At 39.3% G+C, this 26932-nt stretch overlaps 1 protein-coding gene across 2 annotated transcripts in view; it reads right to left on the bottom strand.

The window, feature by feature from the left end:
* Positions 1–11271: 11271 nt before the first annotated feature.
* The window catches only part of ITGAV (integrin subunit alpha V), an 82909-nt gene continuing 67248 nt past the window's right edge, over positions 11272–26932 (bottom strand). For both annotated transcript variants that reach the window (XM_081312674.1, XM_081312675.1), the window contains exons 20-30: positions 26027–26174; positions 25046–25138; positions 24772–24851; positions 23188–23268; positions 22986–23091; positions 20621–20779; positions 19591–19704; positions 15211–15324; positions 15007–15117; positions 13983–14105; positions 11272–12151 (exon numbers count right to left, since the gene is read on the bottom strand). In XM_081312674.1, coding sequence (XP_081168800.1) covers positions 12056–12151; positions 13983–14105; positions 15007–15117; positions 15211–15324; positions 19591–19704; positions 20621–20779; positions 22986–23091; positions 23188–23268; positions 24772–24851; positions 25046–25138; positions 26027–26174 — 1225 coding nt within the window. In that variant the 3' untranslated portion in view covers positions 11272–12055. The remainder of the gene's footprint in view (positions 12152–13982; positions 14106–15006; positions 15118–15210; positions 15325–19590; positions 19705–20620; positions 20780–22985; positions 23092–23187; positions 23269–24771; positions 24852–25045; positions 25139–26026; positions 26175–26932) is intronic.

The following is a 26932-nucleotide window of genomic DNA, read 5'->3' as shown; positions in this document are numbered from 1 at the left end:
CAAGCGCCTCCGCGCTGGGAGCAGGAGGCGGCTCTCCTCGCAACCACGTGACCGAGAGGGAGGCGGCGGAGGAAAGGCGATTCGCCCCCCCCCACACCCCCCTCCGAGGTCTTGTTTATCGACCCTCACACCTGTGCGTACTGTTGGGTTGGGGGGAGGTACCCCGAGGCCACCTGGTGCCTTTCCAGATGGTTTGCAAGTCAACACCTTGCACAGTTCCAGACAAGGCCAGATACTGGAAGTTTAAAGCAGGGGTCTTCAAACTTGGCCCTTTTATGACTTGTGGACTTCAACTCCCAGAATTCCTCAGCCAGCGTATGCTGGCTGAGGAATTCTGGGAGTTGAAGTCCACAAGTCATAAAAGGGCCAAGTTTGAAGACCCCTGGTTTAAAGTGTCTGGAAGCCCCATTTAGATTTGGGGGGGAGGGGGAGGGAGGGGGTGCCTGTCTGCTGTATTTGAGGCAGCCTGCTGTCATTTCTCTTGGCAAAGATCTTGTCCAGAAATGGCATCTGGGTGCCCCTCCCCTGGCCAAGATGCATACGTGCCTAAAGCGAATAAGGTTGGGGGTATCAAAAGATCAAGATGGAACATACTGACTTCTTATCATTTTAACAGGAAATTCCCTTGGAATTGTAGCAGTAGCAATAGCGCTTAGATTTATATACCAGCTTCACAGTATACCAGCTTCACAGTGCTTTACAGCCCTCTCTAAGCGCTTTACAGAGTCAGCCTATGGCCCCCAACAATCTGAGTCCACATTTTACTGACCCTGGAAGGATGGAAGGCTGAGTCAACCTTGAGTGGGTGAGAATCAAACTAGTAGCAGTCAGCAGAATTAGGCTGCAATACTGCATTCTAACCACTGCGCCACCATGGCTCTTAAAATCAAATAATAGATTATGTCTGTCCATATGGGTTTTATCCTAACTATTGGATCTAATCATTGTTAGCTCCGCCATGATGCAAAAACGGGTCCGAGTACGGATCCTGTTAACTGAAGAAGGCATTCACATGAAATCTTCAAATCAAAGGCTGGGTTTGCAAAGAATGAGTCACCACAATCCGACACTTGATGACATCACTATGACACAACCCTGGAGATTCATATGTCCTCTGACTCACAAACATTTACACATTTAAACATCAAGTTTCAGATAACTGGCAGCTGGAAACTTTGGACATCAGTGTGGCATAAAATGTGGATCAGATTCGCCTGAAACCTCTGTGAAAACACAGATCACAAATTTTGGCAGTGACCAGCCATCAGATGTACAGATCTGAGAATTCTAACATTGTTATAATGAAAGTGGTTTGATTTGAGGCAAGGATCCTCATAGATCAGGGGTGTCAAACTCACCATATCCCGTGACGTGTTGTGATGTATTGCAACTTCCCCTTGCCAGAGCTGGGGTGGCTCACATGACGCATCCAGCCCATGGGCTGGCAGTTTGACACCCGTCATAGTCCTCACAGGCTGGCTTTCTCAACAGGCATAAAGAGATAAATCATGAGTTGGTAACTTTTGGCTCTACAGTGATACACAATGTTTATTTTATTTTGCATCCACCAGAAACCACAGAAAATTACCTTTGCCCTTATGCCAAATCCTTTATCCTCCTCTCTGCAGCTGATATTTCAGGTCTGCTGCCTGCAGTTCCAGAAGCAGGGCACTCATTAATGCCCTATTAATTTGTTCCCTTAGTCTACAGGTCATGAAGATAATGTCCTCAGAACAGTTAGGTCTACAACATTTATCTATTCATGTTATCATAGGTAATCCCTAGCCACATCACCCCAGCCCCAGCTTACTCGCTCTAAGCTTTTTAAATATATCTCTGAGGCTTATGCTATATTGTAAGCAACAAATTTCACTTTAAATATTAAATCCCTGCCCCAGATTCACATTTTTTGCATTACAAGGACACAAAAAAGCCTTTGGATTTATGATATGTAGATTGAACTTGTCCATAACTTAGAAGTTATTGAATTTGGAAACAATGCCATGATTGCAAGAGAAAAATTAGATGTATCAAAACAAATAAAGGTTAAAAAAGGAAAAAAATGACAAATTAGAGATAAAATATTCTATTGTGACAGTCATCTGAGGATTCTTAATTAAAAGGTAAAATTACTGATCTAAAAAAAATACAGCTTCTTTTAAAATTAGCAACTTTGCAGAGAAGGGACCAATTTAGCTTCTTCTTGTCTTGTGAATCTACATTTTTAAAAAATCAACATGTATACTTGGGCACAACATTTTATCAAGACTGTATATTTGGACTTTTAAAAAAGGATAAAATCATTCTTCAAAGACTTCTGAACAAATATAGTAGCCTTGGAATAAAAGGGCAAGTACCCAAAAGAGGGAAGCAAAAGACAGGGATAAATTAACAATTTCAAACTGAAGAGGTGTTCCACATGACTAATACTAAGCCTGGACTTTTCAGGATGATCTTAAAAAATATATTTGCAAATCAGCTATAATAAAGAGTGAGCAATGAATTGGGTGTGTTGGGTAATAATCCCATAATGCCCTGGGTAGTAAATAAAATAAGAATTGCAATGAGTTCCTAAAGAAACACTTCAAGCTGGATAAATGGTTGCTTTTAATTTGAAGCAAAATCAAGAAAAATAGACGTGGTAGATGTATATCATACATATTACAGAAAATGTAGATCATGGATATGCCTTGCCTCCTGCCCTCATAATATTAGAACTCTGACTCATCTATTAAAAACCAATGCAAGCAATTCAGAAGCAGTAGAAAACATTTTACACAATACATTGTTAAGCTGTGAAATCTGCTGCTATCAAGTCAGCAATTTTGGACTAGACAAACATAGAATCAGGCTGTTTAGAGATGGTTATTTGCTCCAGTATGAATCACAGGCAGCACACTTCATAGGCCAGCTAGTGATATGTGGAAGAGTGGTATTGCTTTCTACTCCAGGGATCCCCAACCCTCAATCCACTGTCCGGGCTACAGCCCAATCAGAACCGGGCCATGGAAGTGGTGGGCACGCACAAAAACATCCTCTCTCCCCTGCTGCCATCTCTGCCAGTCTGCTGAGCTGGAAACGTTGGAGGATGCTGTTCTACTCCATGCTTGTGAACTTCCTGAATTCCTCCTATTAGACTCTCCATTTACCTTATATGACATGCTAGACCAGGGGTAGGCAACCTCGGCTCTTTTATGACTCATGGACTTCAACTCCCAGAATTCCTGAGCCAGCTTTACCCCTGTGCTAGACTGAAACACCATTATGCCATGATACAGCCATTTTCAAGGTTAGGTCACTTCCACAAAACGCAGTATGACCTATAGTTGCTTATACCATCATTAATTGTGTCTATTTTTGAACTTTTTGGAAATTTTAATTTCCCATGATGTTTCTCTTTTGACCTTCAAAAGACATAGTTGGAATATCCTTCAGTTTAGGAGCATTTTGAGGCAGATTTTGTGCATTATGGTAGTTAAAAATAGGGCTTTCCCTGAATGTGTGCAACCTTACGATCTTAATGACAGGATATGTCTAATAATCATAATATTTCATATGGACCTACTTTTTTCTGATAAAAAGCCAATACTACTAGAAAGTAAAGGGTTGAGGAAGATTGCTGTTGTCATGGTCTGAAGTGCACACCATGAGGAACTTACACTCCCTTATAATTCATTGGGTTAATGGGACAGCAGGCTGATCCCCCACCAGCAAACTCAAGCAGGCTTTTATTAATCTAATAATCATCATCAGCTGGTGCTGCTGTTGCAGCTGCCCCTGTTGCAAGCTGGCTTTCCTGGAAGCATTAGAGTACAACTTTAAAAAAATAAATCTCTCATCATCACATAAGCTAATATGTGTGCGTGTGGGGGGAAATAGGTGCAGTGATCAATGTTTGCCAAAGAGATTTCCTATTAATTTTAAACCAGTGTTTTGTGTATTTGATTATCCATAGAAAGCATTTAATTTTTGTTTCCAAGAAAGCATAAAAAAAGATATTCCACTGAAATTATTTAGCAAAAAATGACTATGTTGTTATTGCTTGATATAGAATAGCTCTCTTGGAGATCATGTGCATGTGTCCAAGGACATCAAATGTTGTCAACAGGTAGGAAACTCACTATAGCTTGCAGTGTTTGATGCAATCTTGAGTATATATACATGTCCATATACCACAATAATTTTGTTGGTCCTTTAAATGGCACGAGACATATCTTTCTATGGAAAAGGCTACATAGCTACCTGGTTTTTAAGAAGAGATTGGACAACCGTTTGCTTGAGATGGCATAGGGTTTCCTGCTTGAGCAGGGATTTGGACTAGACAGCCTCCAAGGACCCTTCCAGTTGTTATTCTGTAAACTAGCAAAAGTTGATTATTTTCATCCCTGCTACAATGGAGAAAAATATCTAGAGTGGAATGATGAGGATAGTAAAAATTTGTTCACCATTAAACAGCAAGAATGTTATCTGAGTACTGGGTTATCTAAGAAACCAGTTCTGTTACAAACAGAACCAAAAACCTAGACATATAAAATATAATACAGAAATAGACTGCGTATACCACCCCCACCTCTGTGTGTGTGTGTGTGTGTGTGTGTGTGTGTGTGTTGGATTTAATTACTGGAGTTTCATTTAATCAAAAACTTTATTAAAAATTTGAATACACACCAGTACGGAAATAAAGGTATATATGAAAGCTTTTTTAGTTACTAGAGAGGTTTTTAACCAAAATCTTTTTTAAAAAGCTAATCATACATAGTACAGTATAGAAATAAAATGTAAGTATGTATTAGGGCTTTTTTTAGTTACCTGAGTTTTGGTTTAGGCAAAAACCTTTCTAAGAAACTGAACATATATAATGCAGTACAGAAATTATGTGTGTTTGTGTGTGTGTGTCAGCACTGGATTTTAAGTCCACACTGCAGCACAGCTCATAGCAGCACAAAAAAGGCACTAAGCACCATCTTTTGTTTCTATGGTTCTGTTGTTAGACAGGATTCAAGGTGCATACTAGGCAGAGACGTCTGAGAGACAGTCCGACGCATAGTGGCAGGGTGTCAGATACATACAGGAATAGCATATTGTGAATGGCTCAAATAACCAGCCAGCATTACATATATAGGAACATCTGCACAGAATATGAGCTAGACCAGGGGTAGGCAACCTCGGCTCTTTTATGATTCATGGACTTCAACTCTCAGAATTCCTGAGTCAGCTGACTCAGGAATTCTGGAAGTTGAGGTCCATGAGTCATAATAGAGCCGAGGTTGCCTACCCCTGGGCTAGACCCTCCTAGGTCCAGTTGGGAGATCCCACAGAAGGTTGAGCTGTATTAGAACGCTAAGATCCTGTGGGACCTCCAGATCCAGATAGATCCAGACAGGCAAGTACTGGCCAATCAACCATTGTGATAGTAGATAAAGACCAGAAGACAGTGGTGGTGGTGGTGATGGTAGATTTAGCACTGTCAAGTGACAGCACCATCCTGAAAGAGGAAAGAGTATGAGAAGCTGGAGAAGTACCAGAACCTGAAGATGGAACTGCATAGGATGTGGAAAGTCAAGGCCAAAGTGGTCCCAGTAGTGGTGGCAGCACTAGGCATTGTGACTCCTAAGCTGGGAAAGTGTCTCCCACAGATCCCAGGAATGACATCAGAGTTCTGTGTCCAGAAGAGTACAGTGCTAGGAAAAGCTACAATACTGTGTGCAGAACCCTCAAAGATTGAAATGGAGGAACACAGATACCAATCGTAAGGGTGAGAAGGGATTTTATCCAGTAACTAAACAAGATTTAATATACACCTATATTCTATTTCTGTACGGTATACTGTATGTTCAATTTTTTTTTAAAAAATGCTTTTGGTGAAACAAAAACCTACATTAAATGAAAACTCCAATATATATAATTGCAGCTCTAATATATTCCTATACTCTATTTCTCTTTGTGTGTTGAGCTTTTTTTTTTTTAGCTTTTGGTTAAAGCAACAGTTGTAATATATACCTATATATATTCTGTATGTCTAGTTTTAAAAAAAAATGTTTTCAAACAAACATTCCAGTAACTAAAAAAGCTGTAATACACTGTATATCTATACTCTATTTCTGTACTGTATTATATATAACCCAGTTTTTAAAATAAATTTATTTGCTAAACTTCAATAACCAAAAAAGTTCTAATATTCTTATTTCTGCATTGTTTTTTAAAAAGAGTTTGGTTAAACAAAACTCCAGTAACTAAAAAAAAGCTTTAATGTATGCCTGTACTTCAATTCTGTACTGAATTAGGAAAATTTTCATTATGTTTGAGGGAAAGAAAGAAAACATATATATCAAAAAGTGCATATTGCATATATGTTTTAAACAGATTGCAAATTTTGATCCTACGTGGTGATATTTATCAGTCTTTCCATTATATGGCTTAAAAGGCAACTAAATAATAGAAAGCAAACACATTTTGTAATCCCCATAATTCCCCATAACTCCACTTCTCTTCCCAAAAGTATATCAGGTATCAAGACAAAAATAAAAGAAAATAGAAAGATAACCATTTACTTATAGTTGTGTGCATTTATGTTACTCTTATGTGAAAGAGACCTCGTGGATAACAAGGATTTCGTTAGACTCTGTGCCCCAAAGAGATAATAGAAGGCTAAACAAAAACACTTATTATATTCTACTTTTCAGACTTTAAAAGGGTGATTGTTTAGTGAATTAAATTATTAAAAAACATGCAGTTTCAATCTCACCTGAATGGGTCCTTTATTATGAACTTTGTTACCCACTAATCATTGAAATATGAAATATAACGAAACAACTCACTTCTAATTGATTCAGAATTTAATAGGAATGTTATGGTAGAGTTCATTTGAAGGTTCATCCATACTGAACCATGTAGTTTGATGGGCATTGAATAGAAGAAATTGCATTTGGAGCTGAGAATTATAAATCTATGTTCTGTAATGGAAACTTGAATTAGTATTAGTATTCACGTTTTCTTGGGGACAGAAACCTCTATTTCTGTGTTATACTCAATTGTATCACCAATTTGAATTTTCTGGATTTGTTTCAAATCGGACAGTTGTAATTGACACAAACCCCCAACTTTTGTGTCAGAAACAATTCAACTGGTCAAGTAGAAATTGCAATAATAATAAGAAAGTAGAAACTCAACAGTAACAAATGTGATTTCCAATAATACAATAAGCTGCAAGGAATAGTATAGCTGCACTTATCTCAAGGCATGTTTCATTCCTGATATAACAGTATATCAGTAGATAGTAACATTCTAGATTTAGCCTTTGGTCAAACCATAGAGCAGAATATATAATACATTTCTAACCATTTTTAGAAATGGCTGGGACTTATATTGGACCTCATCTATTTTCTTTATATGGTGAGTCACAAAACTGCAAGGGCTAGGGGGAGGGAAATTACTACATATGTGTCATCATACAAATGACATGACGTACAATAGATATTTGTATCAAATATCACCACCCAATCATATAGTTGGATTATTTGCACAACGAAGTTGTAACGCTTAACATAACTTTACGTTGTTCTACCTTGTTTCACATGCCTATAACTCTGATTCCATACTCTTTTTCTGCATTAGGCAGAAGTTCTTTAACCAAAACAGTAGAGAGGGAACTGAATTAGTTAGTGACTGTGGGTAAATGGTATCATTGTTTGTGGACAAAGTTGATAGGATTCACCTTGACTTGAGTCCTGTTTCTAACTTTAAATAAGGGACCGTCAGTTCTTCCAGGTAATCCAGACTAGAAATATGACTAGATGAGCTAATTCTACTTTACTGTAAAGCTACATTACCAGAATCTTGCAAGCCTGAAAGTATGAATGTCTTGCTGCTACTTTTAACAGTCTGGTCAATTAGGCTGGTTTCTTCCTAAGTTTTAAGCCACTGGGGATTCCTGCCTCTCTTTGTCGGTTTCTCTTCTCCTTGTTCCCCAAGGTTGTCTACACATGTAGCCTTACTAAATATTTGACCTACTCTTTTCGATTTCCAGATATGTAGACAGACTTGCTGTCACTTACATACATAACTTTTGTTAGGGTGGATCTCAACTTACTGTTAAGGGAGATGATCAGTAGCTACGTATAGGTTGAATGTGTTTCCCTTATTTAAAGTCAGGAACAGCTAGGTAAGGCAGAGGTCTCTCTGAGAAGCCTTCCCTTGGGTGAATTTGCTTTGCCTAAGGGCCATTACATTCCACACCATGCCAAGGGTTCCTAAGGAAATGCCCCACAAGTAAATATTTTGCTTTTGTGTGTGTGTGTGTGGGGGGGGGGGAATTGACTGTTTCTGTCTTCTAATGTATTCTTCAACAGGACTACTAGAAAAAAAATCTCAGCTGCTACTAGATGGCAGCAAATAGGGAAAGTTTTGATTGCAGGAATATTTGCAGTCGGTAATGAATGTTCTTAATTTCATTTACTGAACTGAAAATTAGAATAGTAATTTTAGGCCTGTCAAATTGCTGTACACAACTCGATACAGTATTATTTAAGAAAGAAAAGTTTTAGAGAATGGGCCTTCCTCTGGAGATGCAGTCTCTATGTTAGTATTTAGACTGAAGTGTATTAATTGGTTTAAAATATATTATAAAATGGGACTCTCCTCTCTCAATAGTTATCCAAAGTTGTAACAGGTATTCTCTCCAGTGGAGTTTGTATTTGGCCTCCACTCTCTTTGTCCTTATAAGAGCAGCCACAATTTTGTATAAAAGCATGAAAAGTGCCACGTTTTTCACTGTACATTGTTGTTCTCCAGAATGTTGGAAATACTTCAGAGTAAACTGGTGAAACACTAGGAATTCTTCAAGAGGTTGAAAGGTATGGAAGCAAAAATTAATTTAGTAACTAACATGTAAACATCATTATACATTACAAAAGGGCGTAAACCACACTAAACTACACTAGCGCCGTGTTGTTTTCATCATTGGGCCACGTTCAATTGCTCTGTAGAGTAATATCTTTTGCACAGAGATCTGCATACATAATACAGAAATTATGGCTAAATCGCTCTGCACCGATTCTGTTCATTCAAAAGTACTGAACACAACATCTTGGATTAATTCTGCTCCTCCAGCTTGGCCATTGATTAATCTGGGCAGAAAGTGTGTAAGAAAATTTCATGTTTCACTGGAGCACTGCCACAATAGCCCAGTCATTCATAGTGAGGAAAAAAAACATAAGTTCTATACAAAAACAGTTCTATACAAGTAAAGCTATTTGGGAAGGAGATCAAGTGAGTAAATTTTTGTACATACAGGATATGAATGTAAGGTGCTTGCAGTTTCTTACATTCAAAACTATTCAGATAGTGTTCATTCAATAATACAAGTCTAATCACAAGTAGCATGCACGCACGCAGGTACACACACGCACGCACACACACACACACACACACACACATCTTCCATTTTTGCAAGATTTCTTTTCTTTCCTTATATTGCTTTAGACTCACTGTTTCTCACTGGTACATAAATGCCACTGCTGGTCAGCAAGAATAAAGTAATAATAATAAAAAATCAATGTACACATATACATGAACCAGACCTTACAGTAAATGAAACACTACAATTCAGCCTATTTAGATTTTGCTGTTCAGCAAAGCTGAAGAAAAGTATTAGGAAAACTAGTAATAACATTTCTCAGTCATTGAAAGCTTTATAATTTTTATCAATGGTTATCAACATATAAGCTTTGACAGCTCTTACATGTGGGACATGTTTGTCTTTATAGTAACCAAAGAAATCACAGTAATAGTATAATATAGTATAGTAATAAAAGAAATGAATTCTTTTATTTCTCAACTAAATCATACCCTTACATTTCCCCCCAAAAGAGATTCATTAAAAACAAAAGACAAAATGTCTAAAATGAAGCCTCAGAATTTAGTTTTACAGTGGCTTTATGTACTTGGCCCCAGTGATTTCCATAAACAAACTCTTCATATAAGCCCTTGCATTTTTTATCAACTTTCTGAACTGAAATATATGTTTACGTGTGTACTGAAAATTTCTGCCAGGATCCCAGAAAATCTCAAAAAGAAGTTCCATTCATTCCAGTGGTCTAAAATAGATCTTGAAAGCTCATGGGTATTTAAAAGGAATGGGTGGATGAGGAGACAAGGAACAAAGTATGTGACACAAACTCAATTATTTATGTACTTTTGTGTAATTTTGTGACGCAAGAACCAAAAGACGGTGCACTATATGCTATACATAATTTTGTCATTTTGTTACCATTGTAGCTAACGATGGATGCCTGGGTTGAGGTCTTTACTTGTCCGACATCAGCATGTTTGTTTATTGATGAGATTTATATAGCCTGCCCTTAATTTACAATCCTGTCCTGAAATTCAAGAAACTGTCTGATGTTGCTGGCTGGAATGTAGCAAATGTATTGCAAAAGCTGTGGAATGGAAAGAGTGTCTGGCCATGAAATTGGGGAAAGGCTAGTTGCGTGGCATTAAAAACCACATTGTTCCTCAGTATCATTACTGGTTAACCACTAAAACAATCAATGTCTCTCCTTAGGCTTATAGCTGGGAGTGCATTTAGTTTGGGAACACAAGAATTTTTGTTGGCCACATTTGCATTTAACATTAGGAGGAGGGGATCTGGAGGCCACAGATCATTGGGGGTCTTACCTCACAGGACAGATCTTGAGAGAATGTTGGGGATATTACTTTCAGTTTTTAATCGTGATAGCCCTTTTTGAGGGCTTAAACTAGAGTTTCTATAGGCTTTCCATGTCAGAACAGTAGGAAATGCCTGTCAGTATTCAGCAATCATTTCTCAAAGATGGTTAGGAAAGGGGGTCAGTTGGAAGTTGGGGAGCTCAAGTTGCCCATCTATAATTTATTTACTCCTTTATGATAATTATGAACATAGGACCCAGGCTTGATTTGACTTTCTGAGATAAGAATGACGATTTCCTTTAAAATTATTATTAAAACTATTGCATAATTAAATGTAAGGAATTTTTAAAATTTCTATATGAAAAGTAAAGAGTTGAAATCTGTAACGTAACGTAATGTAATGAAGAACCTCTACAGGAACAGCAGAGAGCTTACTGAAATTACTATGGGTTTTATTGTTTTATAACTCCCGAAGTCTTTCAAGGTCTGACTTTTAACCAGAAATGATTCCAAACTATTTGTAAACCTGGAGCTTCAAAACGGAATTAAATTATACAGGAAAATCTTAGAATTATTTATCCTAAATGTAGAATTTGGACTACTTGGCACAGATTTTGATTTTTTTCTTTAATGTAAAAAAACCACAGAAAATTAAAAAAGGGAATCAGAAAAAGATTGCATGAATCAGTCAATTTCATGATGCTACATAAAACTGGACAGCGGAACTGATAAATGGTATCTATGATCTTCCATACAACCAAAGTACATCTTTCCAGATGTAAGATTCCATAAAATGGACAGCAATTCCTTAAATGGAAACACATCATGGTGACAGCGAGGTCCTCTTCTATACAGAGGTTATCCCTAAATAGTCAATTGAAGTAGATCTGTCAGTATTTCACTCAGTGCTTCATGCCACTGATATCTCCAACTTAGAAATGGTGAAGAAATTCTTCAGAAACTGGTGAGTACCTCGGGGATGTCCAGTTAACAAGTTCAGGAGCAGGTCTTCAGTTTATGTTCATGTTCTCTAGACAGATGTCACTGTTACAAGTTTACAAGTAGTGGAGCAGATCAAGTTGTACCGATAAATTTTTTAAAAAAACAAATGAAACACCAACCAAATCCCATCTCCTCACTTTGCCTTTTGGACGTCAGTAAGCAAAATTGTGGCACTAAAATACATTAGTCAGTGCATCTGTATTAGTCACAAATGTGAACTTGATTAATAAGAGGGAAACAAGCATATGTCACTTTCAGTTCCCAGTTAATTTTGCCCATAGCAAAAAAGGCATTTGCTATTCAGTCCTCAAGGATCAAAATGCATATTTCTAAAGGAAGTTGGCAATCGCTCTAAATCTTTTGGTAAAAGATGCAGTTAAAATACTGCTTAAGCTTCTGAGGTCCCTTCTCCATTTTCATGAGGTTGAAGTTGTTCTCTTTCTTGTTCTTCCTGAGGTGGCCGCACACGTTTGAAGAAACCCACCTATAATGTAGAGAAGACATTATAGTAAGGAGTGGGATGATAATTCAGGTGCTAGCAACCAGAATAACTCCATGAATAGGCCAAACAGTTTCTTGATTGTCGATAAAGCACCTTTGTTGCCAATACATATAAAACCTATTTATAAGAATCTCATCCATACTGACTGCATTCTCTCGAGAATCCATAGATAAAACCTTCAATAGTCTTGCCTCTGCCATTTCCTCTCATGAAACAACTGTGGTGGAGCACACACACACACACACACACACACACACACACACACACACACACACATATATATATATATATATATATATATATATATATATATATATATATATATATATATATATATATATAATTAACCAACTTTCCTTTCCATATAAACCTTGAGGCAAGTGAGCATGTGGATTAATGGTACTGTATCAGATAAGTTGGGAAAATTTGATATACTGTACTAGTATAATCCTCTCACACAGAACATGCATATTTGCATGAATTTATACGTGCCGTTTTGTATCATTTCCACAGAGAAACGCCAAGCAAAAAACCTGAGTTGGCCAAAAGAGCAACTATTTTCTAATTTAATTTCCAGCTTCCTCTCCTTCCCAGGAAAGAAACTGTATCAAATGGCCACGGACAATATTTTTACGGGACAATCTTCTCTGCAAGTTAAAGTGTTCCAACCTCAGAGCCACTGATCTCCTCTCCTTGCTGACACGATAAAAATAAGGTTGGAGACACATTTCTCTGTACCACCCACCCCCGATTTCTGTCCATTTTCAAGCCACGGAAAGGAAAAGAGACTCATTGTCATTTATTTATTTCAAAGTCTTCTATGACTGCCCATCTTACATATAGTAATCCTGAGTGGCTCACAGAAACGCAGCTGAGGAAGCATCTGACCAGCATCAAAATAACTCTAGGTACCCCCAAATATGAATCCCTCATACCTGAACGTTCACTTGTACTGAGCTGTGGTCACAGTTTAGCCCAGACATGTCAAACACAAGGCCCGGGGGCCGGATCTGGCCCGCGAAGTGGTTTCATGTGGCCCGCGAAGCCAGCCTGGAAACAGTGAGGGAACGGCCCCCACTGCCTTGGCCCTGGCCCAGAGACCCTCCTTCTGCCAGAGACCCTCAGATCTGTTCCACTCCTGCCAAGGCCCCCATAGGCACCCTTGATGCGAACGATGTAGAGCTGGCCATGCCCACCCAGTAGGCCATACACACTCTAGCCATGCCCACCCAGGCCACACCCACCCAGCCCCGAGGGCAACCGCAATGCTGATGCGGCCCTCAGTGAAATTGAGTTTGACACCCCTGGTTTAGCCCATAACCTGGGGAAAGAGCCAGCTCTTTATGGCCTTTTGAAAAGGCAGAAAGGTTAGGGTCCTACTGGAACCTGGGGGGAAAGTATTCCACAAGGCAAGGGCAGGTATGGAGAAAAGCAAGCTTCTTAAAGACTTCATAGTGTAACTGAGAGGACCTATAGTATTTCAACTATCCTTGATCTTCCTGGAAGAACCAAAAAGTCAGAGAGAGGCTGCCCCTCAATAGCTAGGTTTTGTGGTATGAAGGTCTTTATAGGTGATAGATAGCACCTTGAACTACACCCATTACCTTTTATGGGGCTTTCCAAAAAGTGAGGATTCTCAATCACAAGGAGAGCCCATCTATTTATTTCAATCTAACAAAGGCAATACTTCCCCAGATAATAGTTACGGAACTTTCTGCTCTTCACACCGGATTAAAATCAGAAATTATTTCAAATATTTAGTTTATTTTTTTTTTAACAGAAACGGACAGGATTTGATTAAATATTCACTTACCTTGTGCATTATAAAAACTAGAAGGGCCAAAAGTAATAACCCTGCTAAGACAGCCAGTATGATAACCCATACTTGTACTGTCATTGGTGCTGGCTGAATACCCCACAAGATGTTTGTGGTAACCTAAAAAGGAAAGAAATGTCAACATATTTTACTGGAAAAAAATGAGTAAAATAAACTGGGTCAGGGATATAAATAGGAACTTCATAACATGGTGCAAGATTTTGACCACCTGAGTCTGATAGGCTGAACTATACATTCCACAATGAAGGTCACAGAAGAAGGTTTTATTGGCTTATGACTGAAAACCTGTGGATGTTTTCTTGGCTGCAGCAGAATCTGAAAAATCAAGCTGTCTAAAACATTTCATAGAAATAAAAAAGTACAGGTTTCTAGCCCTCAAGACAACAAGGATATGTTTGAAAGACTAAGGAACTGGAATTCAGAAGGTAGGGAGACACAACTTAAACAAAGGGATGGAGACAGAGCCTCATGGCTGCTTATCTCCCACTCTGCCTTCTGCTTGAGATTCTTCATCCAGCTGAAAGCCAAATGCGCACGGGATATCTTAGGAACTTTGCACATCATATTATAAAGGTTTAAACAGAAGGCCTTTAACGTTTTCTGGCTTAATTTCATTGACTTTTAGGGAACTAAATTAAATTCACCCCATGTTTGCCAAGCGAAGACCATTCTAAACTGCACTATCAAATAAGACTGCCTGGTCACAACTAGATTTTTTTTTCTTTCCTAAATAGGAAACTGCACGTGTAACAGCTGCTTCCCCCGCCCCCTTCAACAAGAGAGTCCAAATTGGACAGCAGTCTTTAGATCACTTCCAAGGCCCATAAAAAGGCTCAAATTTAATAAACACTTGACCAGCATGTAATCAGATGGTATAAATCTGACTACCAACCGTGTAAGATTGCCTAGCAAAAACAGCAAAGCTGATCAGATTATTGTTTCGTTTCCTATTAATTACACTGACAATGTCAAATCTACTTTTGATTATCAAACAACTTACTATTGTAGAATTGTGGACATCTTCAGGAAAGGAAAGATTCTTATAGGGGAACTCGATGACATTGAAGGAAGCTGATGACTTGAGAGAATAGGAGTGGTTTTGGTTTTCTTTCTGTCATAATTACAGAGAAGTGTCATATTAGAATCAGTTATTATCTGTACTCGGGAGCAGAGTGAAACTGCAGGAATAGTACCAGATACTTACAGTCATGAAAGTCTGAGCCCAAAGGCGGGATTTCAAATAGAGAATTGCAGTTTTTCCTCTCTCTAGGCGACCAACTTGGCAAAATATTTTTAAACAATCTGCGTTTCCACAACCCTGCCATTTAAAAAGAAGGAGGATGAAGAGAACAGTTGATTTTATTTAGTTACTCAACTACTTGTTAGATTTAATTTACAGATTGTTATTTTCCAGCCCAAGTGTTGGTGATACAATCACACAATTGCGCAAAATTCCACGCAGAAAGGGGGCAGAATTTCAATTGCATGGTTGTGGTTTCTGTCTTGATTTTTTTGACCCATGGATGCTCTGGTAATACTCATAAAATTATATTGTACAGCTGGTGTGCCATTTCCTTCTAAAGGAATTTACTGAGGGGAAAAAAAGATGGGATATATAATTGAAGGAAAATATCAATTTTAAATACAGTTGCAAGAAAAGGTATGTGAACCCTTTGGGATTACGTGGAGTTTTGCATGAATTGGCCATAAAATGCGCTCTAAACGTCATGTAAGTCACAACAATAGAAAAACAGTCTGCTTAAAATAATACTACACAAATATTAGCTGTTGTCATGTTTTAATTGAACATAACATGTAAACATTCACAGTGCAGGGTGGAAAAAGTATGTGAACCCCTAGCCTAATGACTTCTCCAAGAGCTAATTGGAGCCAGGAGTGAGCCAACCTTGAATCCAATCAGTGTGATGATATTGGATGTGTTGCTGACAGCTGTCCTGCCCTTTAAAAACACACACCTCTTTTGGGTTTACTGTTCTCAAGAAGCACTGTCTGATGTGAACCATGCCTCGCAGAAAAGAGCTCTCAGAAGACCTATGATCAAGAATTGTTGACTTGCATGAAGCTGGAAAGGGTTACAAAAGTATCTCCAAAAGCCTTGATGTTCATGTGTCCACGGTAAGACAGACTGTCTACAAATGGAGAAATTTTAGCACTGTTGCTACTCTCCCTAGGCATGGTCCTGTAAAAATGACTGCAAGAGTACAGCGCATAATGCTTAATGCGGGAAAGAAGAATCCTAGAGTGTCAGCTAAAGACCTACAGAAATCTCTGGCACATGCTAACATTTTTGTTGACACATCTACAATAAGGAAAATATTAAACAAGAATGGAGTACATGGGAGGACACCACAGAGGAAGCCATTGCTGTCCAAAAAAAAATATTGCAGCATGTTTGAAGTTTGCAAAAGAGCACCTGGATGTTCCACAGCACTACTGGCAAAACATACTGTGGACAGATGAAACCAAAATTGAGTTGTTTGGGAAAAACACACAACACTATGTGTGGAGAAAAAAAGGCACAGCACACCAACATCAAAACCTCATCCCCACTGTAAAACATGGTTTGGGGCTGCTTTGCTGCCTCAGGGCCTGGACAGATTGTTGTCATTGATGGGAAAATGAATTCCAGAGTTTATCAGGACATTTTGCAGGAAAACGTACGACCATCTGTCCGCGAACTGAAGCTCTGCAGAGGATGGGTGATGCAACAGGACAATGACCCAAAGCATACAAGTAATTCAACAAAACAATGGCTTCAACAGAACAGAATACGCCTTCTGGAGTGGCCCAGTCAGAGTCCTGACCTCAACCCGATTGAAATGCTGTGGCATGACCTTAAGAGAGCGATTCACACCAGACATCCCAAGAGTATTGCTACACTGAAACAGTTTTGTGAAGAGGAGTGGTCCAAAATTACTCCAGATCGTTGTGCAGATCTGATCTGCAACTACAGGAAACGTTTGGTTGAGGTTATTGCTGCCAAAGGAGGGTCAACCAGTTATTAAGTCCAAAGGTTCACATACTTTTTCCACCCTGCACTGTGAATGTTTCCATCTTATGTTCAATTAAAACATGACAACAGCTAATGTTTGTGTAGTATTATTTTAAGCAGACTGTGTTTTTCTATTGTTGTGACTTACATGATGTTTAGAGCGCATTTTATGGCCAATTCATGCAAAAAACCACGTAATCCCAAAGGGTTCACATACTTTTTCTTGCAACTGTAGGCCTTTCTAGTTACTGCACCTCTCTACTATTTGATTTATAAATCAGGATTGTAATACCAAAAACCGTATTTTACATTTTTATTTGACATTTATATGATGTGATCTTGTGCACATTAATACTTCATGCAAAATTAAGAAAAAGGAGCAAAAGTGCCTGTTTTCATTGCCCTTCCTTTCACTGCACCTTTATAATGAAGCACTTTTAAAAATATGGTGCCATCACCCTTGAAATAAGCAACTGTAAAGAAGTCCTTAGTACAAACTTTTAAGAACTCCAGTGTTCCCAGGACTGTCTGGAAAAATAATTTTTAGATAAAAAATTACTCAGCTGGCAAATGTGTGATGTGCAGCAGCTTGCACATCACACATCAAAGGAGCATGAAGTGCAGTGAGGAGGCAGCATTAAATCATCCCTACTAAGGACCATTGAGATCCAACTTCTTTAACACTGCAGCGGCTGAGGTATCGCAATAAGAACTTCTCCATGTGCAGGCTACACTTCAACTTGCCCCTGCTGGAGAATATACCATTAGGAGAAATGATGAGCTGGATACAACAGAAAAAGGAGTTCCTTCAAGCCTCTTTTTCCACCAGAAGTCTCACATTAACCAAGCTTCCAAACAACTGTTCCCAACTGCAGATCCCAAACTTCTGTTAACTCAAGCTTGATTCAAGGATTAACAGTTTAGAGACTGGTTTTCTATTGGTTTAATGATACCGTAATATCAAAAAAATGGGACGCGGTGGCCCAGTGGGTTAGGATGCTGAGCTTGTCAATCAGAAGGTCGGCAGTTTGGCGGGTCGAATCCCAAGTGCCGCGTAGCAGAGTGAGCGCCTGTTACTCGTCCCAGCTTCTGCCAACCTAGCAGCTCGAAAGCACATAAAAATGCAAGTAGAAAAATAGGGACCACTCCGGTGGGAAGGTAACAGCGTTCCGTACGCCTTTGGTGTCTAGTCATGCCGGCCACATGACCACAGAGACGTCCTCGAACAAGCACTGGCTCTTCAGCTTTGAAACGGAGATGAGCACCGGCCCCTAGAGTTGAAAATGACTAGCACACATGTGCAGGGGAACCTTTACTTTTACCTTTAATATCAAAAAATATATACACTAAGATGAAATTGGTTTGAACAAAATTCAAAATGTATTGCTTATAAGGCTGAGTAAGCCAAAGGTTTGCTTTCTGATTTTGGTTTTTCTTCTGTTTAAGAGCCTGCTGCCTGCATGTATTCCACATATTACTTTCAAGTATGTCCTGGTGTATTCGGCTGTTATTTGGCCCTGATCCTAATTTATATTTCTACCAGCTAAAATTTACCAGATTCTTAAAGTCACTGAACTTAGTTTGACTTTTTCAGAGACACTCTATATTTGTACCTGAGACCTCTCTAAACCAAAGGGGAAATGTCTGTTGAAGATGTGATCTGTTTTGAACATGTCACATTTTATTAAATCTTTCATCAGTATTGATATTTTGAATTATTCATTGAAAAACATCCAGACAATTTCAATTCCACTTACAGTCTTTAAAGATTGAAATAGTTTTTAAAATTCTATACAGATAGAGATGGAGTCAGAGAGGGAGGAGACAGAGAGCTAGGTAAGCAAGCAGGCAGATAAGAAGTTGTTCAGTCAATGAAGTCTAGGGATCAGAGAAAAACAGAGAAAAACTAAAGCAGCAACTATACTACCAACTTGCTCAGTAGCAGGCCCTTTTTGTCTTACTTTATCCATAGCCCAACCATACTCTGACCAACTAGAGCAGGGGTCTTCAAACTTGGCCCTTTTATGACTCGTGGACTTCAACTCCCAGAATTCCTCAGCCAGCGTGCCTGGCTGAGGAATTCTGGGAGTTGAAGTCCACGAGTCATAGAAGGGCCAAGTTTGAAATTCCCTGAATTAGAGCAATAAATTGATTCCAGTATTTTTTTTTAAATCCCATTTATATCCCGCCCTTCTCCGAAGACTCAGGGCGGCTTACAATTTAAGCACAAACCAATGTGCTTAGCAATAGCCTTCATTCTATGTATATGCCTGCTTATTAGGGCTTTCGGGGGGGGCCCCCAAGCGGCATTATTACAAAGTCAGCTTAATTGCCCCCAACAATCTGGGTCCTCATTTTACCTACCTCGGAAGGATGGAAGGCTGAGTCAACCTTGAGCCTGGTGGGATGCGAACCTGCACTAATTGCAGGCAGCTGGTGTTACTTAAGGAGGCATTAGCCCACTGCGCCACCAAGGCTCACAGAAAAATTAAAATATTCCTAAACATCTGAACTTTCTTCTAAAATATTGACAAAGGACTGTTTGTAAAGCAGTCAGCACATAGACTTTACCAAAGTTTGCACATCTTCCTCTGGAACACTTAGATCTCTCCGATGGATTTGGTGATTGCGGTTATCTTCTCCACTAAGCGTTTCATTCCTTTCATCCTGCTGAGAAGTGGATACCTGTTTAATCAAGATAGGTTTGATTACTGGCACGTTTCCTGGACAAACTCTAAATGTTGTTAATCCATATTTATTTGTAGATATAACAATGTGTGATCCACTGCAACAGGCTGTTTCCCTACCCACGTACAACATCAAAGAGTCAATACGCAATGAGGAAGCCAGAAGCAGCACTGGGATGGATGAAGTTAATGTACAAGTCCCAAAATGATAAACTACATCATAGACGTGGTGGCTCAGTGGGTTAGGACGCTGAGCTTGTTGATCAGAAGGTCGGCAGTTTGGCGGGTCGAATCCCGAGTGCCGCGTAACAGAGTGAGCGCCTGTTACTTGTCCCAGCTTCTGCCAACCTAGCAGTTCGAAAGCATGTAAAAATGCAATTAGAAAAATAGGGACCACTACGGTGGGAAGGTAACAGCGTTCCGTGCGCCTTTGGCATCTAGTCATGCCGGCCACATGACCACGGAGACGTCCTCGGACAAGTGCTGGCTCTTCGGCTTTGAAACGAAGATGAGCACCGGCCCCTAGAGTTGGAAACGACTAGCACGCATGTGCGGGGGAACCTTTACCTTTACTTAGAGAATATTGCGGAACACTATAAAATGACAGAATATTTCAAGCATTAACTCTATGATATGAAAACCAACTGATTGTAGATAGGATCCTTCATGGAAAAAAAGGATTTTTAAGCTAGGAGTTGAAGCTGCTTCCTCCAGCTATTTTCATAGGTCATACCAATGTGATCACCTCTATTTATCTACTTAGTATAGATGGCTCTACTATCCCATTAAAATTGTTTTATCTTTTTCCCTGTTGATGCCAAACATTCATTATTGCTATAATTACTGACAATAATCCACACAGTTAACACATAGTTAGCTTGGTATTCAGAGAGTCTGAATAGGCTTCCTTTTACCTTAATTTTTAGTGGGTTAATCTCCATGTCAGATGTACAGTTCATGGGTCCTTCAATTTCATATTTCATAATATATAAAAGAGTGTTATTGTTGTATTTATATGGCCACTGAAGATTGAGCATCAGCTTGCTGAAGGTACTTGGGCCGTTGTTTCTGAGCTAACAAAGAAGTGGAAACGGAATCAGTTTAATAGGAACCATATTCAATGAAACAGCTTCCAAAGCAGTCTTGCACAGGCTGTGAAAGGCATAAACTGGCTAGAAATGGAACTAGCATTAAGAAACCCTTTTTGGATTTCAACCTTTTCTGCCTCTTTTGCCAGGGCGATCACTAGGCCTAATTAAAATGGTTCTGATTGGCAGAATCCCTTGCTTTTGATCCATCCCACCCATACCAGGAAAGCAACCATCAAACATAATCTTTGAGAACACCGATAAACCTTTTGCATGAGCTGCTCTGTTGATTCCCCCATATACTTTGGCAGTCTGATACACCTACCAGCACACTGACAAAAGAAATATCAGTATTTTACCTTGTGCACAATTTGTGGAAAACTCTTGTCAATTTCATTAAAAATGGTACATGTTTCATTTCCTTATCAGTGAACTTCTTAAAAAAAAAGTCTAGCCTTTTACTATTTCACCAATTTCACATTGTGCCCATCTCTTTCCTTCTACTTTTGGCTCTGTTTCTACTCATTTAATCACATCATGACCAGATGGCTGAATGGGGCAGAGCTGACAGGAAGAAATGGTCACAGAAAAACAGCTGGACAGTCCAATGGTGAAATGAAGGAGAGGGAAAAAAATCCATCAGAAGGGGAGAATTTTCAGGAGGCAGACAGTTTGAAGCTCAGGACAAAATAACTGTGCAGGGCAGCAATCAGTGACAGGAGGGACAAAACGTTCTTGACACAAAGCACAGTAACCACTTAGAGGAAATTTCATTTCCCTTCTATGAAATAAATAATAAATAATCCTCCTGGATTCACGGCTCAATTTTGAAGATCACATAGGATCCGTGACCAGAGGGGCTTTTGCCCAGGTTCGCCTGGTGCGCCAGTTGCGACCCTATCTGGACCGAGATGCCCTAGGCACAGTCACCCATGCACTCGTGACCTCCCGGTTAGACTACTGCAACGCTCTCTATATGGGGCTGCCCTTGAGGACCACTCGGAGGCTTCAACTGGTGCAGAATGCGGCCGCGCGAGTTGTGATGAGGGTTTCCCGATACTCCCATGTAACACCTCTACTCCGCGAGCTGCATTGGCTTCCGGTTGCCCTCCGGGTGAGATTCAAGGTGCTGGTGATGACCTATAAAGCCCTAAATGGCTTGGGTCCGGGATATTTGAGGGAACACCTGCTGTCGGCATCAAGTTCCCTTCGTCCTGTGCGCTCCCACATGGAGGGCCTTCTCAGGGTGCAGCCGGTAAAAGACTGCCGGCGGATAACACCCAGGGGGAGGGCCTTCTCAGTGGGTGCGCCTGCCCTTTGGAACCAGCTGCCCGTGGAGCTTAGGACTGTCCCCGACCTTCGGTCATTCCGCCGGGACCTGAAGACCTGGCTCTTTGAGCTTTCCGGCCCAGGCTGAGAGTTTTTAAATGGGGTTTTATATTTTTTCAGGGATCAAATTTAAATATTTTTAACTGTTTTTAACTTTTGTATTGTATTGACGTTTTTAAATACTTTGTAAACTGCCCTGAGTCCTACGGGAAAAGGGCGGTACATAAATTCAATAAACTTAAACTTAAAACACAGCAGATGAAATGGACTGCAGTGCTTGTGCCAGTGTAAATTAACAAACACCAATCATGGTGTTGCTATGGAGTTGGCCAGCTTTAGTAATATGAGAAATAAATAAACAAATAAGCTGAAGGTTGTTCCATACTAGGCTTAGGATGGATAAAAAAAATGACATGACACATTCCTTCCCCTGTGAAATAATATGCATCACATGCACAGGGTTGGTCATGCAGATCAACCCATAAGACAGAATATGGGAATGTATGAGATTCATTTAACTTAATGAGACCAAAATAGGCCTAGGATAGAGAAGGTCAGATTAAATTGCCTTGATTCTGGTAAATGCACGGTTATAGAAGGCTGTAATATTCCACATATGTGTTGAACTGGCCATGCTGGCTGGGACATGCTGGAGTTGAAATCCAGTAGCTGCAGAAGACAAAAGTTTAAAGAAAGCAGGGGTAAAAGAGTGCCTGAAGGAGATATTTGGCTTTTACTTTGGAAATCAGTAAAGCACCCACAGGGTTATCTGTTCAGCTTACAACAAGAAGTAATGGTGAAAAAAAAAAGCATTCTGTGTCTTCAGGATGATTACTATTTGTTGTTCTGAGCATCAACATACCTCATAGATGTGTTGAACTAAAGGTCCTATGTCATCCTCTGTTTCTGGATTTTCTTTTGGTTGCCAGTTGGGAATTGGGAGGAAAATATGATCAGGAGAGGAGACCCTAAATTGGATGAGGAACAAGCAGGAATGAATGGACCCGGTACATGGAGCAGAAGGCTCAAATCAAGACAGAGGTTGTGAAAGGATCAGCACTCACCCTCTGATTTCTACAGCAGCTGAAATGGCCAGGTCCACTTGATATGAGATCACTGGGCTTAGGTTGTTAAATAAATTGGAGCTGTAGAATAATGCAGTTATTACATGGTAAGGTTCAAGTTTTGAAATGCCATCAGATTCAGAAGTTTGACTATACCAGAGATGTGGCACTGAATTCTATTTGGGAGCTCGTTTTTCCTGTTCCTTTCTTTTTCTTTACAATCGTTTTAAAATGTCTGTAAGTGTTCCCTCCTGCTACTCTGCAGAACATCAAAGAGGAAATTTATAAATGGAATACTCTCCTCAAAGGAGGTAGTCTGAAAAATCCCAGGCTCCTAGGTGCCCACTAAGGATGACAAAACTGTTCTTCTTTTCATAGTTGCATTTGTAAGGCCAGTTATTTGGAGTCTTTTTGTCTAAACATCCTAACGTGTTGGATAAGGGGCGGAATAGGGTGAATGTTGCAGTGCCACTGAAGTTGCTCGTAAGGACAAATGACTGCTGTGGTGCTGCAATATTTGTAATTTTGCTCGTAAACACTAGGGGGCGCTTATCACATAATTCAAACGAGCGTTAACTGCTCGTAACTTGGGGATTACCTGTACTAAAATACCTAACTACTAATTTTGTAGTTAACAACAATTTGGGTGCCATCTTAAAAATGGTTTAGAACAGAGTTGGTTTAGAACAAACCAATTCTTTAAATACAAAGACCACCAAATCTATTAAGTAAAAGGACACTCTGAAATATTCCAGTTCAGATACTAATGGCCCAAAAGGCTAGAAATGAAACTTAATGAAATGAGATTGGAACTATATACGAGGGCAATTTGGAAATAAACCTCTGTCTGGTTATCAATGACAGACACTTGCAGATACAGAACTTTTATTACACACACATTAGAAAACTACAATATTATATTACTTTTCGACATGTGTGGGTGAGCATTATCATGAACCAACATCATACCGGAAGTCAGCATGCCCCGACGCTTGTTATGGATGGCTCATCTGAATTTTCATAACGTTTTACAGAAGACTTCTGAATTGATGGTTGAACCACGCTCCATGAATTTCACTAGCAGAACTCCTTTGGCATCTTCACATTTGGTGGGATTTTCTATGGCACCACTTCCGGTGTAGTGTTGGTTCACAATACCCGCACACCGCTAGACGCACCCAAGAACTTTTGAAGCAGTTCCATTGGGATGTTTTTGATTTAACACCCCCCCCCACCGATAGCCCAGATTTGGCGCCGAGCAACTACTACTAAGGAATTTCAAACCTTTGTAAGACTTTATGACAAGTGCCTCAATTTGAATGACAATTATGTTGAACAGTAATGTAATGTTGTAGTTTTCTAATGTGTATAATAAAAGTTCTGTATTTGCGAGTATCTGTCATTGATAACCAAACGGAGGTTTATTTCCAAATTGCCTTTGTGTATTTAAGACTAAAATAGTACGCTCCTATATTTTCATCTTACACAAGGTTTTCCATATTTTAAAGTATTAAAAGTAACATAATTAGTACCAGATAATCATATTTCATTATAACAAAAACACATTATGTAAGTGTTCCTTACCTACGGATCTGTAGATCAAACTTGACAGAAGTATCCATCTCAGATTGTTGATGAACACTAAAATGAAGACCAGCTGAGAGCTTTAACACAAAAGAAAATATACAGATTTTAATAGGCAACACCCAGAAAGAGACTCAAGCTTGGATACTACTATAGCTCTGAATCAAAGTTTGGCGCTGTCTCTCTATCCCATTCTAGCAAGCCCTGCTCTGTGGATGGGTTCTCCCCTTGTTTCTTCCAAAGACAGCAAACAAAGAGATGAATTCATTCTTACCTTTGTTCCTGCTTTCATAGGATTTCCAAGATCACAGACAACCAACCGAGTTTGATTCTCAGTCTTAAATGCACATGAAAGTCTTGAGAGAGCCTGCAATGAATGCAAATATTTTTTCCCAAAATTAAATAGCCAAGGTACAATAGGATCGTTTGGTACACCAGGGAAAGTGCTCAGATACATCATAAAACGATCACGACACTTAAAATAATAAATTAATTGGCTTAATTTACTGGTCATCAGATGCAAAACAGCAACAAAAAATGCATCTGCACTTTTTCCTGAAAGAGTGAATTAAGTCTGTAGTCTAAATTTTTCACTTACTGTATACTTACATTTTTCCAAACAACTTCAATCATCATTATAATTACACCATTAGGCAAAATTTTGTAAACAGATGCCAATGTCATAAATTTGGATTTAACAGACATTCAGAAGTACAGATACCACTTCCCCTAAACATTCCACGATATATTTAGGTTTTGCTGCATTATATTCTTTTTATGGCTATCCAGATACCTGGTACCAAACTCATAGAAATTCCAACATGTTATATTTTCCTTGGTTGACAATGTAAAACTATAACTGAACAAAATCCAGTAATAGCTTTTCAAAGGCAGAAAAGCTGAAATAAATAGGTTTGTTGTTAAGAAACCATCACAGAACAATTCAAGCAACTGTGGTATATCAAACGTGAGGCCAATGTTTAGTGAAATCAAGACTAAAAGATGTTGCACCTTTCTTCTGCCTAAACAACGTAATGGGCTTCACGGTCCTCTCTTTGGGGAAGGTGACCTGGTTTCCATTTGTATTTGGGTGATGGACTGATCTGTTACCAGCTCTCACACAAGATACAGAAGAATAGCTGGATTGGGAAGTGATCCTGAGACTTTTTGCACTGAAAGCTGAAGCTGAAGCTTTGAGGGACTACTCCAATCAGTAGCAATAGTGAGATCATTCACCCAGGTCCTCAAGACATACCTCATTGTTGCGAACTATACCAATGAAGTCTGCTTGTGGTGGGATGGTTACAAAGAGTTCAGCTTCATAGGCTCCCTCGCCTAAGTTCTGAGTGTTGACAATTAGGGTTAATGGATTGTCGTCTCCAATGTAGATTTGCTTCTGATCGCTGCAAAAAAACCGAGACAAAATAAAAGCGATCCCTCTTCATCAAATTCCAAATAAGACCTGTCGTCCAATGTCAGGTCTTGGTTGCCTATCTCCATGGAGTTCTTTTTAGAAGTATTTTGAAGCAGAGAAGCTGATTAGATTTTTATCAAATACAAATGAAAATAATCACAGGCAGTTATTTAGTAAATTCCTATACATTGACTAACAATCAGTAGCAATAAGAGAAGATAAAGAGATTTTTTTTCTTTCTGTTTCTATTACCAATACAGGCAATTGGGATTTTCTGAAAGCTCCCCAGGAAGTAAAAGCACAACTATCCTTTGCTACAGAAGAGGGAATCTGAACCATGCAAGACCCCTGAATTCTGCTGCCCTGGGTCATCCTGTTTTAATAACGTTAACGATCCTAGGCATGATTGATTGATTGATTGGCCAGTTTCAACTCTTAGTGAAAACATAGATTCTCCATGAAGATCTATACCTAACCGGGTCTTTCAAGTCCTCCAGTGGTGCACCCATCACCATGGTGATTAACTCCATCCATCTTGTTCCGGTTGTCGTCTTCTTTTTCCTTCCACCTTTCCCAGCATTAGAGCTGTCTTTAGAGAGCTAGGTCTTTGCACCCTGTATCTGAAGTAGGTTAATCTGTACCTGGTTACATGTGCCTTGAGTGAGAACTATGGATTGGTATGATATGCTGAATTGAGTCAATGTTGTTGGCAAATCAAGCTGGGCATAAAATCACACAACTCCAAAC

Source organism: Vipera berus (genome assembly GCF_964194415.1).
Source record: "Vipera berus genome assembly, chromosome: 1".
Lineage (NCBI taxonomy): Eukaryota > Metazoa > Chordata > Lepidosauria > Squamata > Viperidae > Vipera > Vipera berus.
Note: the sequence above shows the minus strand (reverse complement) of the source record. Positions and strands in the feature narration are given on the sequence as shown.